The 15,454-nt window shown below is 40.9% G+C and overlaps 1 protein-coding gene across 1 annotated transcript in view; it reads right to left on the reverse strand.

The window, feature by feature from the left end:
• Nucleotides 1-504: 504 nt before the first annotated feature.
• The window catches only part of LOC149163871 (uncharacterized), a 55,168-nt gene continuing 40,218 nt past the window's right edge, over nucleotides 505-15,454 (reverse strand). Inside the window, exon 3 of the mRNA XM_089429285.1 lies at nucleotides 505-588. Coding sequence (XP_089285411.1) covers nucleotides 505-588 — 84 coding nt within the window. The remainder of the gene's footprint in view (nucleotides 589-15,454) is intronic.

Genomic DNA, 15,454 nt, shown 5'->3' on the forward strand with positions numbered 1-15,454 from the left:
TAGAGCAAGTAGCCTTATCCATTGGGAAGTGGAGTCGGAATTCAAATACTAAACTCAAACTGAAAACTAACTGACTTGACTATAAAAAATAGACTAACTGAGCTTACTTATGGCAGCAGACCATCGGGATCTTAGGGCCTTCACCTCAGGCTTCAAATCCTGATGATAACCGCCCACTTGCTGAAGATGTATATACAATCATGTGTAATGATCCCTCCAGTGTAACCAATCCAGCAAGTGGCTACTTACTTGAATTTTGCTTGTACCTTCCTTAAGCAGGTAGAACAAACAAAAGCTAGGAAACTCCAAGTGTCCACTGAACATGTACTCATGATCCATAAATACAAGAAAATTCATCTTTCCAGATGGCTGCAATAAATTGGCAATAGGGTCTATAATAATTTGGAACATTAGCATATCTTGAAAGCCAGAGGAAGTACAATTGCACTCTTCATTTTCTAAATATGGAGGAAGACCATCATGTGCAAGTGGCTCTAAAACAACCTATTCTTTATCGTTGCTCTCCTCTTCATAATCTGCTTGTAATGTTTGATGATTATTCTCTTCCATAATTACATTGTCTGAAACCTTCACACATGCCAATTTAAAATTATGATTTGCATGAATCTGCCCTTGAAATAGTGCTTCAGAAAATGGATGAGCTGGAGAGACATATGAGTGGTGAGTGTCTAGAGATCCTTGTTCATACATTTCATCAGAAACCTCATCTTGGTCTTCACAAACCTGATCTTGAAATAAAACCTCAGAGAAAGAACAATCTGAAAGAACAAGTGAATGGCTATCTTCATACCTCTCATCCAAAAGACAGGGTTTTGGATGCTCATGGAAAACTTTAAATGCAGCGACCACTTCAAGTATGTTTGATTCCTCATGTGCTTCAACAGGAAGAATATCAATTTGACTGCCACAAGAATCAAGGGAAACAACTTCTTGTTCACTATTTCCTTGCAAAAGTAGATGATCATTGTCATTAGATGGTTCACTGCTTAAGTTTTTTGTACATGCATTTTCAGAATTCTCACTTGGACCAATTTCTTCTTAACTGTTAGGATGCAGATTTGTTTCATCTTCAAGCAAAGAAGGAGTTGACATGTGTTGTGAATGATCCTTTGTATCAAAGCAGCTAATCTTTGTTATTTCTTGTTGGGAATACTATTCATAAAGGGCCTCTATGATCTCATAATCTAGACATTCTTCATCACCAAAAGTTTCTTCAAGGTATTAAATGAAGTTTTCACAGGATTCACAACAATCTTCTAACAACAAGAATGAATGATGATACTTTCCATAAAACTCAAAGAATGTTGTGTGGAATTCTTTAAGAGATAATAAGCTACATGGCTTCAATCCTTCATACCATGATCTTGCTTTTCCTTCTAGGGTAGCCATAAACATTTTCATCAAAAAATCCTCATGAAACTTAATCCCGAGCTTATGTATATGCCAATGAAATTTAATTAGATGCAGAATAGCCTCATCCTCATTTCCATCTATGAATTTGGGCAAATTATTTTGCCAATCTATGCAAGGAATTCGATTCGAAAAACCAGGAATATGAGCTCGATTCATAGGAGCATACCTTCGAGCAGTTGAATCCATCTTGAAAACAATTAAGACACCAAGAAGTTCTTCAAACTACCGGTTTTTGAACAGTGAAGTCGCCATGAAAATTATAAACGTTTGTATTCTTCAACACTAGAGTCGCCAGGTGAAAGATGCATTACCTTTCTTGTTTCTGATCGATGTTCACCATCAACAATCAGATCTAATCCTTGTCGTTCTTTCCCATGGAAGATATGATCTTTAGTTCACTGACAACGGTGCCAAAAATGTTAGTCCTTACAATCTCCTAGGCTAAAAAGGAAATCAACAAGGGTAACCTCAAACCACTTTAGCTCAGTAGCTAGCCCTACTGAGCATGAGAGGGATCTCTCTAAGTCTCTTATCAGTGATATGACTTTAAAGCAAATGAATTTTAGGCTAGATATGTGTATTTGTTTGTGAAAAATTGGTTTTTTAAGGATTTGTTGAACTTAGGATTTGGAGCCACAAGTAGCTCTAGGCTGTGGGAATAAAGGAGAAAACATAAGAAGGAGCTAGATGTCATAATCCATGGTGTAATTTGAGTATTTTTCAGTGTAGTATAGATGATATAGTGTGGAAGAAACTAATGAGAATAAATAAACATGATTTCATTAGCTTAGGAAGACAAAACACATAACCATGAAAACCAGATAACAGAGCTTGAAAAACAAGAATTTTGAGTATTTTATCACAAGGCATTCATAGAAAGAAGAGATATAATGTAGATAAATATGTTTAGAACATGAGAAAACAAAAATAATTAAGTACAAGCACCATGAACTCACTGGGCTAGAGTTCCTTGAAAATAGCTGCAACCTATATCTGTATTAGCTGAAAGATGATTACAATGCAAGCCTCCTTTACAAAAAGTTCAACCCTCTTCTCCTGAAGTGAAATGATACTTATAGACTCTCCTAGACCACCTTCCCACCTTCAGGAGTCGAATTCTTTGGTGGAGGAATTGACTCCAAGATTCTCTCAACCGACAGGTGAGAGTGAGAAGGCGCAACTCAAACACCTCATCAAGAGTTTGTTTAGGAGTTTTCTTCTTTTATGAGGCCTAATAAACATCATAAAAAACCTATGATATACATTTATTCATGCCTACATCACCTAGCCTCGTAACGTTTTCAATTACATAGAGAATCTTGACTTTGACCAAGTCAGACTAGAAACTAGAAATTTTACACATAAAAACACAAAAAGTGCAAAAGCGCAATGCTGACTTTGAGCTAATTTTTAGGTACCTTCTAGGGGTCAAAATGAAAATCTGAGAGAACGGTCAACTATACCTTCAAGTCTAGTTTACAAAACATTTTGAATTTCTGAATTTAGAGCATGGTAAGACCTTCAAAAATTCATTCTTCCATGGTCGCTCCAGAAGCACAGTGCCTGTCAAAAAATGGTCCAGGATGCTAGTTTTTTGCCACTTTTTTGCAATTTTCTCCAAAACTAAGCCACCTCTGCAAAATCGGGGCAAATAATTTTTTAGAGGATGCCAAGAAATTTCCAAAAATGTATACCTTTACTCAAATGGAGGCCTGAGGAAAAAGCGCAGTGCCAAGGCGCTGCGCTTCTAGAAAGGCCAAATTTCTGAATTTGGACCAAAATTTTCCAAAAAACTCAAAATGCTCAAAATTAGCTCAAAATTGGTGGGAAGATGTAAAAACTGAGTTTTTTGTAGCTTCATGGATGCTTCAGCAAGAATCTCCAAGTTTCCCTCATCCTTCGGTTCTTTTTTGGCCTCCTTGGGCTTGTTTTCAAGTTGTTTTACCTTAACATTGGCGATCATGTTTTGAGCTTGATGGTGATGCGCCATGTGTCTGAGCAATTGATTGTCTCTATTTGCCTTCTCAAGGAGCTTCTCCAAGTGTTCATTCACCCTATTAAACCAATATTCTTTATCTTGATGAACCTCTAGTGCAATCCTTTCTTCTAGGTGAAGGTCTTTATTCAACAAAATGTGTTATTGCTATTCTTGCAATGCCTTCTTTAGGCCCATTGTTCTTGGCCTTTTCCTCTTTCTTGTACCTTTTGATCCTTTAGGATTTCTTGATTCTATGATCTCCTTGCCTTTTCCAACCTGTTTCAATAACTTGGCTTGTTCTTTTTCCATGATTAGTTGTCTAGTCTTAAGCTGGCTATTTTCTTGCTCAAGGAAGCAAATGATGAAATGAGGGAGTTAGGGGTGTGGTTATAATGTGACACCCATAGCAGGTTGAGTAATCCTGCCTTCTCTACTCCTCTAAGCAACTTCCGCAGCTCCAATGCAGTCATCCTCGTATTTGTGTCTATGATGCGGTGCATCAACTATTCGGCTGCCAGGTGCGGGAACTTCTCATGGTCCACCAAGTCCCAGTCTTCGAGTTTCAAAATCAGAACCCATGCCAAACGCAAACCGTCAAAAGTGATCTCACCTGGTAGCAATGGGGTTTGCAGGGGAGTCTTACTTTCATCAATGTACTTTGGGACTGATCCAAATTGGATCCATGAAAATTATCAGTTCTATGACTGTATCAAATCATGACAGACTTCAAAAACTTGTGAACAATGAGCTATCAGGAAAGACCTCTGGATAGTGGTAGTTTGTAGCCAGCACGGAACGATGAGGACCTCGGTCAAAGCGCACTGACCAAGGCCCATGGAGACCGCGCAGTGGTGCAAACTGGCAATTAGGAAATCCAGATCAAAAAATAGAGGCCGTTTCTGATGCACAATTAGCTGCGCAAAACCCCTCGAGAAGGAAAAGCCCCGAGCGCACGATCACAAGGGAAGCCGAAGAACCGTGGGAAAAGTGTTAAAACTAAAGGCGGGTCCCACGCTCCAGAACCAACGGAATATCGGAGGCGTTTCGGGCAGTAAGCGGTTTTGTTAGTAGAACGAGAAATTCCATACATTAGACGACGCGTGTCCGGCGGATGAGAGAGAAAACCGCTCTCATCACGGGCTAACGTACGAACAATTCAACCGTGCAATAACAGTGGTAACCATAGGATCTGGAGGCCCTAAATCTAACGGCAGAGATTGTGCCCGATGGGAAACTGGATTTGAAAGGAGAAAATAAGCTATAACGCATGAGGTTTGAAGTCCAATTCGACCGTTGACCTGGTGGATGAATCATTTCACAAGGTTACCGAAATACCAAACCATTTAAGGAAGAGCTGGTGCTCAGTTTGTGAAGGGACAAGTGGCCACCTCCCTGTGAGACGTTACACAGTGGCGATGACGTAGAGGCAGGGAATTCCAAGCGGACAACAGCAGGTGATCCGAAGAGGTGGAAGAGGAAGCGAACAGTCAAGGGATGGACTGGCTTTAAGCCATGAATAGATAGAGAACAGAGGACAGAGAAAAAAAGGAAGAAGGAAACAGTGAGATAGAGAAAACAGAAAGCGAAGCAGAGAACAGAGAGCCAAGCTGACCTGCAGAGCTAAGGCAACATCGAGCAGACAGAACCAGGCTTGAGAGGTTCAAGCAATCCCTATGAGGATATCTGTCAGGGAACTGAGTACCAAATTGGACTCATCCCATTAAGACCAGTTGAGGTCGAGACTTGGTAAGGGGGAGTCTTTGCACTCTAGTGGCTTGGGGAATCCAAGAACCACCCTACTAAGCATCATCTGTTCCAGGAGACTCAAATTGAGCTCCTCATTGTAAAAATCTGCTTAAAGACACAATAAAAGAAGGCCACCACTGAAAGCTGGACCGGAGACGTAGCCCTAGAGGATAGGGTGAACTCCTTATTAAATTGTTGTGTTTTGCATTTTGCTTGTTGTGTTTCTCTTACTGTTTTCTAGTGTCTATTTATTTTTCAAACTTATTGATTCGTGGGCTAAGATAATAGACACAACACACCAGTACATGAGTCTGTAATACCTGCGTTAATTAACTGATGTCATACATAAGTGATTTTTAGATCAAGTGGTATCAAAGCTTAGAGTTGTTAAGGTTAGATAAGCTTGTGCTGGATTTAGCTATTGAATTCTAACTAGATCAAAGCTCAAATTAGGAGAAGGAGAGTTGGTCGAAACTAATCCTGAGATTTGAAGAGTCTATCCTCAGAAGACAATGTCAGAGGAAGGTTCTGTGGGGCCAGACCCTCAATCTATAGATAGTTTACAGGCCATAAGGTCCATGGTAGAGGAAATGTATAAGGATTTTAGAAAACATAAGGATGAAGACTCATCAGGCTCTAAACATGATAAAAGAGAAGAAGAATCTTTCCTCCATGACCACTCAAACAGCAAGGAGAAAGAAGAAAGCTTTCTCACACCTCCTAATAGCCCTGAACATAAAAAGAAGACATCTTTGATTAAACTAGATGTTAAATTTGATTTACCAATATATGATGGAGAGTTGAATGCAGAAAAGTTGGACAATTGGATCAAACAAATTGAAGTTTATTGCATAGTGCAAAGTATTGATTCAGACAAGAGCAAGATTCAGCTAGCCAGCCTACACCTTGGAGGCACTGCCTTGGTTTGGTGGGAAGGCAGGACCCAAGCTGACATGAAGAGACATGGTAAGACTTTTTCTATCTGGAGTGAAGTTGTTTCTGCAATCAAAAAGCAGTTCTATCCATTGGCCTGCATGCAACAAGCCATGATGACCTGGAAAACTCTTCGACAATTGAAAGGGAAAAGTGTACAAGGTTACACCCAAGAATATAGGAAGAGAGCATTGATTCTAGGAATCTCATTAGACTCACCTGAGACTCTGTTGAAGTACATCGGTGGTCACACAGCTACATGAGGCACACTATCCTCATGTTTAATTCCACTAGTATAGATGAGGTATCTGTTCAAGCTACGCATCTAGAAGCTAGAGGAAAGAATGGAAACCCAGAAGTTGGGGGATCATCCCAATCCACTGCAAGCAAGAATAAGGAGAAAAGAAAAGAGAAATGGAAAGAAAGGAAGGCCAATACTGCATAGAAAAGCAAGTCTTCATGCACTCACTGTAAGACGGATGGGCATGATGATGAGCACTATTGGATTCTACATCCGGAGCTGAAACCTCAAAAATTTGAGGGCAAGAAGAAGAAGACTGCTGCAGCTATTTAGAAAGAGTTGGGATCAGACTCAGGAGATGAAACAACCATTGCAGCCACAGGCATAAAAGGTAAGAACTCTGAAGCATCTACTAGTAATTCTGCACAATCTACTATTGATTAAGAAAATGAGAGAAAAAAACATGAGCTTTTCCATATTCGAGTTATTTCCAAAAAACAAAAGATTGATACTTTGTTTGATAGTGGCTCACAAGTAAATTTAATTTCTGAAGCAATTGTAAATAAGTTGGGATTACTGACTACACCTCAAAAGAAACCATGCCCATTAGGATGGTTAAGTGATAAAGCATAACTACAAGTGACTAGACAATGCAAACTCAAGTTTTCTTTTGGGTCAGCATTTGTAGATGAGGTTGAGTTAGAGATAATTCCTTTGGATATATGTGGAATTGTTTTAGGAAGTCCCTACTTGCATGACAGAAAATCTATTTTCTATAGAGCTGAGAACAAGTATCTACTCGTTAAAGATGGAATCGGATACTTTGTAAGAGCTCATACGCTCAAGAATAATTATACTCTCATAAACTCAAGGCAGATGAAACGAATGATAAACTCATGCAAACAATTTTTACTGATGGTTGTAAAGGAAAAGAAACCTGATAAAACCAATGTATTTGAGGGATGTGATGCTAAACAGCAAGCTGATTTAGAAAGAGTTATTTTAGAGTATGATATCTTGTTTCAAGAACCTAAAGGTCTGCCACCCAAAAAGGAAATAGTGCATGAAATTAATTTGTAGCAAGATGCTCCATTGCCTACCATTGGAATGCACAGGTTGTCTTCTTTAGAGAACATAGAAATCAAGAAGCAGGTGCAGGAGTTGCTCGAGAAGGGGTTCATCAAACCTAGCACATCACCATCTGGATCTCCAATCATTTTGGTGAGAAAGAGAGATGGCTTGTGGAGAATGTGCATTGATTACCAAGCACTAAATAAGATAACAATAAAAAATCCTTATCCCCTTCCTCGCATATATGATCTATTAGATCAATTGAAAGAAGCTATTTATTTTTCCAAGTTAGACTTGCATAGTGGATATCATCAGGTCAGAGTTGTAGAACAAGATGCATGGAAGACTGCTTTCAAAACAAAGCAGGGATTGTATGAGTGGCTGGTTATGCCTTTTGGCTTAACTAATGCTCCTGCTACTTTCATGAGAATAATGAATGATGTTCTCAGGCCTTTTCTTGATGATTTTTTTATCGTATATCTAGATGAAATTCTGATATTTAGCAAAACATGGGAAGAACATTTAAAGCATGTTAAGGAGACACTAGATGTTTTGAAAAGATAAAAACTTTCTGTTAAACTCTCAAAATGCGAATTTGGCAAAACGTCTTTGAATTATTTGGGACATATAGTAATGGGTGGTGAATTGAAGATAGATCCCTCTAAGGCAGCAGTCATTGTAAATTGGCCTAAACCCAAATCTGCTACAGAAGTTAGGAGCTTCTTAGGCGCAGCACAATATTGGAGAAAGTTCATTTCTAACTTTTCCTTAATTGCAGCTCCCTTACATGCTTTAACATGATTGAACAAGGTGTTTCAGTGGGGAGGCAAACAGCAGAAAGCCTTCGACACCTTGAAAGAAAAGATTAGTACAGCACCAGTACTAGCACTGCCTAATCTTCAAAGACCATTTGAGATCCAAACGGATGCCAATGACTATGCCGTGGGATCAGTGTTGATACAACATGGTAAACCCATATGTTATCATTCTGAGACATTTAATTCTGCAGTAGTTAACTATCCTACATATGATAAAGAATTGTATGCATTACTACAGAGTGTGAAAAAGTGGAAACATTACTTAATGGGCAAAGAGACAGTGATACATACTGATCATCAACCACTTCAATATATACACTCCCAAACTAAGTTACACAAATCAAGACACTATAGATGGATGGGTTTTCTACAACAGTTTCATTTAGTCATCATATATAAAAAGGGCATACACAATAAAGTTGTAGATATGTTATCTAGACCCATTATAAATGCATCTACTATACTTAAGCATAATTCTGTGTTACATGAGAGCTACATTGAACAATATGCTCAAGATATAGACTTTAAAGATGTATATGCAACTTTAAGTCAAGGAAAATGAGTAGAAGAATTGGACTATCATATTAAGGACCGACTCCTATATCATTGTGGGAAGCTATGCATTCCACAAACTGAAAGAGTAAAGATAATTCGAGAAGCACACACTTCTCTAATATCAAGTCACTTTGGGGTAAGTAAAATAGTTTCACAGCCGTAAAGGTTTTGTTATTGGCCAAAAATGAACAAGATAGTTTCTAGATATGTAAGAGGGTGTACTATGTGTGCTAAAAGCAAGCCCAGCAATAGAAAATTAGGCTTGTACACTCCATTACCAGTTCCTTCTCATCCTTGGGAAAGTGTTTCCATGGATTTTGTTGGAGGATTGCCCAAATCTAGGAAAGGTCATGATTATCTATTTGTTGTTTTGGATAGGTTTAGAAAAATGTGTATTTTGATACTTTGTAATAAACAGATTGCAGCTGAACAATCTACAAAACTGTTCTTTCAACATGTATGGGTTCATTTTGGAGTACCCACTTCCATTATATCTAATCGAGACACCTGATTTGTGGGAAAGTTTTGGTCGAGTCTGTGGGAACTTATGGACACCAAACTGAGGAAAAGCACAACTTTCCATCCACAAACCAATGGCTAGACAGAAGTAGTCAACAGGACAGTAATCTAATTACTCAGAGGATATTGCGGCAAGCATCCTAAGCTTTGGGATGAACATTTGTGTTATGTGTAGCATGCTTACAACAAAGCCAAACATTCTTCTACACAAAGATCTCCTTTTGAGACCTGTTTTGGTTTTACACCCAGGTCACCCTTGGATTTTGTCTTTGGTAAGGACATAACAGTTGAGGGACACAACGATGTGGACAGGGCAACTAGGTTCATTGAACAAATCCAAGAGATCCACCAGGCAGTACAAGAACAGCTGGAAAAATCCAAGCCAAATACAAGGGAAGGCATGACAATCATCGGATGGAGCATAGTTTCCAAGTTGGTGATCAAGTCTGGTTGTATATCAGCAAGGACAGAATGCAAGGTGAAGGTAAAAAGCTAAAGCCTATCAGGTATGGACCTTTCAAGATACTTGAGAAAATTGGTGAGAATGCTTTTCGCCTTGATCTACCAGCTTACATGCACATCTACTCAATCGTAAATGCAGATAGCTTGAGATTATTTGAACCTTCACTAATTGAGGATCCCGAAGAGCAGATTCAATTGCCTTCTATTGATGACCTGCTACCTGAATATCTTAATGAATTGCAGGAAGACACTGTTATTGACAGGAAGGTGAAGACGATGCGCAGGGGAGATGTTGAGTACCTCAGAGTTGGGCTCAAGGGTTCAAAGTCGAGCAGTGCAAAATGGATAGAGATTGGACAAGTGAGACAATTGTACCCTCACTCAGTCGATGCTTGAAAACCAACTTTTGGTGGTCCAAAATCTTTTTCAGTGGGAAGGTCGTGATTCGAATTGGATCCATGAAAATTATCAGAGTTCTATGACTATATCAAATCATGACAAGCTTCAAAAACTTGTGAACAATGAGCTATCAGGAAGACCTTTGGACAGTGGCAGTTTGTAGCCAACACGGAACAATGAGGACCTTGGTCAAAGCGTGCTGACCAAGGCCCATGGAGACTACGTAGTGGCGCAAACTAGCAATTGGGAAATCCATATCAGAAAACAGAGGTTGTTTCTGATCGCTGGGAAAAACCCCTCGAGAAGGAAAATCCCCGAGCACATGGTCACAAGGGAAGTCGAAGAACCATGGGAAAAGCATTAAAACCGAAGGCGGGTCCCACGCTCCAAAACCGGCGGAATATTGGAGGCGTTTCGGGCAGTAAGCGGGTTTGTCAGGAGAACGAGTGATTCCATACATTGGATGACGCGTGTCCGGCGGATGAGAGAGAAAACCGCTCTCATCACGGGCTAACGTTCGAACAAGTCAATTGTGCGATAAGAGCAATAACCGTAGGATCTGGAGGCCCCATATCTAATGGCAGAGATTGCGCCCGATGGGAAACTGGATTCAAAAGGAGAAAATAAGCTACAGCGCATAAGGTTTGAAGTCCGATTCGACCGCTGACCTAGCGGATGAATCATTTCACAAGGTAACCGAAATACCGAATTGTTTGAGGAAGAGTTGGCACTCAATTCATGAAGGGACAAGTGGCCACCACCTTGTGAGACATTACACAGTGGAGATGACGTTGAGGTAGGGAATTCCAAGTGGAAAACTGTAGGCGATCCGAAGAGGCGGAAGAGGAAGCGAACAGTCAAGGGATGGACTGGCTCTAAGCCATGAACAGACAGAGAACAAAGGAGAGAGAAAAAAAGGAAGAAGGAAATAGTGAGATAGAGAAAACAGAAAGCGAAGCAGAGAACAGAGAGCCGAGTTGACCTGCAGAGCTAAGGCATCATCCAGTAGACAAAACCAGGCTTGAGAGGTTCAAGCAATCCCTGTGAGGATATTTTTCGGGGAACTGAGTACCAAATTAGACTCATCCCATTAAGACCATTTGAGGTCGAGACTTGGTAAGGGGGAGTCTATGCACTCTAGTGGCTTGGGGAATCCAAGAACCACCCTACTAAGCATCATCTATTCTAGGAGACTCAAATTGAGCTCCTCATTGTAAAACTCTGCTTAAAGACACAATAAAAGAAGGCCACCACTGAAAGTTGGACTGGAGATGTAGCCCTGGAGGATAGGGTGAACTCCTTATTAAATTGTTGCATTTTGCATTTTGCTTGCTGTATTTCTCTTACTATTTTCCAGTGTCTATTTATTTTGCAATCTTATTGATTCGTTGCCTAAGATAATAGACACACACACCAGCGCATGAGTCTGTAATACCTGAATTAATTAACTGAGATCATACATAAGTGATTTTCAGATCAGGGACCTTGGACTTAGGCTTATGCAAAGGGACATACTCCAGCAACCGTGTAATAGGGTTTGCACCCTCAGCTTCAACATCCTCTATTTCCACTCCCACATCCTCATCATCCATGGGGATGTCTTCGATATCCTCCTCTTCTGCCTCTAGGTTTATAGCCTTGCCTTTCTCCTTGGTAGTGGGCTTTGGTGGGTTTCGTCTCAGTAACGCGTGCACCAGGATGGTAAGCTGCTTTCCCTTCTTGTATTTCATGGTCTCCTTGGTTGGGGTTGGCTTCGGTCTCAGTGTTCTCGGGGATTTAGGGGCCTCCGCCAATACTTTGGCCACTTCCAAGGTAGCTACTTCAGTCCCCATATCAATTTCCTGCACATTTTCCTCGGCGGCCACTCCTTCGGTGTTCATAGCTTCTGCACGGGTTGACATGACACTTTTCACTAGTGCTTGTGTCTCTTTTGATAATTGTTCAAACGTTGGACTCGCTATCAAGTCTTGAAAGAATTCACAGTTCATGTGCACCTGAGAGCGCAACAAATCAATTCTCAAAATGCCAAGTGTTTTTCACTGCGCATCCACTTGTAATTTATAGGGAAATTTGAATTCAAATCCGACCGTTCCCCCCGAAATTGGTTCATTAATGCTGGATTGGCAGCAGATTTTCAAGGATCTAAGCCATAAATTTCATCTTAAATGTCGATCGCCCACTCCATTTGGCCTCACTTCTGCCATCTTTTCATGAACATTGAATTTAATGGTCACTTACCATCCGACCTGTGCGATTTCTACCTGGGTAGTGCAGCTCCCTCCGCACTGTCACGGACCCAGTGACACATTCTTGCTTCGCACCATCTTCCAATTGCACAGGTCCAAAACTAGGGTAGTGTATTTTATAGTCCCATGCCTCCTTTCAGCTGCCTGGAGTGCTAAGACTGTGCTATTTTCATTTAGTCACAGGGTTGGACTACCGGTGTATGGCTTCAAGTGGCTGTCATTCACCTTTCTTGGGAAGGGTTCTCCATTTAACATGATCAGTTGTACCGCTCCTCCGTCAGTAATCTCCTTAATAACATAAGGCCCTAACCAGTGCATCCTGAATTTTCCTGGAAATTTATCAAACTTACTATCATACAAAAAAACCATATCATTTACCTTAAATGTGCGCAGCTTGATGTGTCGATCATGCCATGCCTTTTCACGCTGCTTTTGGACCTGTTGGTGAAATCCAGCCAAAAATCTTTCTTCTTCGAGCTCATCCAGCTGCACGAGCCTCTCTTCCAGGGCTCCGCGATCCGTCATACCTGTGAGCACTGCTATGCATAGACTAGGCACAATGTATTCCATAGGAATTACGGCTTCCACACCATAGACAAACCTAAAAGGGGTTTGTCCCATCAACTTCTTGCATGTCGTTTGATAAGCCCACAATACTGCAGGTATGCGTAGGTCCCAATCACTTTGCTGAGCATTACAAACCTTGGTCAGTGCATTTTCAAGCACTTTGTTGAATGCCTCTACTGTCCCATTAGCCTATGGGTGATAAGGTGTGCTCTTCTGGTGATATACTTGAAATTCCTCCGTCAGTGCGCTGATCGTCTCATTCAAGAAGTGCGTACCACGATCACTCATCAAAATCCTTGTACATCCAAATCGCGTCAGTACATGCTTAAATATGAACTTTGCAGCCATCGTGCCCATGCAATCCTTCATCGATTGTGCTTTCGCCCAACGAGCCAAATACTCCGTCGCAGAGATAATGTACCTTGCTCCTGTCTTCCCTTGTGGCTGAATGGGTCCTACAAAATCTATTGCCCACTTCTTGAAGGGTTGCAACATCATTTGTGGATTCAAAGTCATTTCATCCCTCCACGATGGCCTACCCGTTCTTTGACATAAATCACATGCCTTGTGATATGCTTTTGAATCCTGATGAAGGTTTGGCCACCATAACCCTGCGCGATTGCTCTCTTTGAATAATGTCCTCCTGCGACGCTCCGATGAGCGTCCGCAAGGATGTTGCTTTGTTCGAACTCAAGTACATACTGTCGCAATATCTCATTAGTTCCCATCTTGTATAGATGCCCAGCAATAACAGAGAAATCTGTTGCGCGCACCACTAATTCCTTATTTTGTTGGACAGAGTATCCTTCCAGTGCAGATCCTATTTTTTGGAAGTGTATTATATCCTCAAAATGACCATCCACGACATGCACTGAAAATAGTTGTGCATCAGGCAATCCTTCTTCCAAGTTAGTAGGTTCCTCCCCTATTTCAATGCGCGACAAATGGTCTAGTCCCGCATTCAATTGTCTAGGCTTCACAACAACTTCAAAATCATACTCTTGGAACAATAATAACCATCTGCAGATTCGCCCCCCCAACACAAGCTTATTGACCAGGTACTTCAGCACCAAGTGATCTGTATACATCTTAAAATGACGTCCTAGAAAGTAGTGTCGATACTTCTGGAGTGCATACACCATAGTTATCCCCTCGCATTCAATGGTAGAATAGTTCTTCTTTTCTTTGGATAATCTGTGGCTTGTGAATGTGAGAGGATGGTCCAAGCCTTCTCTGCCAACCTGTGTTAGTACTACCCCCAGCGCTATACATGACGCATCGACATGTACATGAAACTCTTTCTTCCAGTTCGGGAAGACAAGAATCAGCATGGTAACCATATTTTCTTTCAATATATCCAAGCTTTTCTTACAGTCATCATTCCAGCAGAGCATGACATCCTTCTTCAAAAAAATTTCCATAGGCAAGGTGATCTGGGCATAGATTTTGATAAACTTTTTGTAATATCTTGTATGTCCCAGAGTAGCGTGCAGCTGTTTCACACTCCTTGACGCTTCCAAGTTCAGTATCACCTCGATATTCGCAAGGTCTACCATCAGTCCTTATCTATAAACCACATGCCCCAATAGGTTCCCAAAAGGAATGCAAAATAGACACTTCTTGAGATTGAGCGTGATCTGGTATCTTCGATAGGTATCTAGCATCAGGCATAAGCTGGCTACATGGCGCTTAACCAGCCCAAATACAGTCTAGTCATAAAATATACCTCAAGGAACTTATGAATAAATTCCTTGAATTCCGTAACAACCATGCTTGAAAAGATTGCAAGCGCATTCTTCAATCCAAATGGAATTACAGTGTATTGAAAACAACCCCACTCAGTAGCAAAAGTTTTCTTGCTCCTATCCTCCGCCGCGATTTGATTTGGTGGTACCCAGAGAACCCATTAGTGAAGGAATATGTTTCATAGCCGCCTACAATTTCCAACACTTCAACCGTGAACGGAGTCGGGAAAGGATCATGCACACAAGCGTCACTCAGTTTTTTGAGATCCACGCATATCCTTATCTCATCCTTCTACTTCTTCTCTTGCACCACCATTGGGCTTACCCAATCAGATTCTTCCATAGGCTCAATGATGCCTGCCGCTAGCATCTTTTCAAGCTCTAAGCAAACCTTCTCCTTGTATTTCAGATTGAGACGGTAAGGCCTTTTCTTAACTGGCTTCGCGTCGAGCTTTAACATGATCTTCATCATTCCTAGGTCCCCGATTATTCCTTTCAGATCCGTAAACTTGGTAGGGAATAAGTCCTAGTATTCACAGAGAAATTAAACGACCTTATCCACCGTCACGTCGTCACAGTAGTCTCCAATCTTTGCGAATTTGGGTTCTGCCTCCATACCAATGTTCACTTGTTTCGTTTTCACTGGCATGGTTATATTAGGGTTCTCAATCTACGGTCCTTGAACCTTACGGTGGCCTTCTGTTCCTGTAATTTTAATATTCCATGGATCCTCATCCTTT

Source organism: Pinus tabuliformis, chromosome 5_1 (assembly GCF_031772625.1).
Source record: "Pinus tabuliformis cultivar Carrire ecotype Pingquan chromosome 5_1, CPIR1, whole genome shotgun sequence".
In the NCBI taxonomy this organism is placed as follows: Eukaryota; Viridiplantae; Streptophyta; class Pinopsida; order Pinales; family Pinaceae; genus Pinus; species Pinus tabuliformis.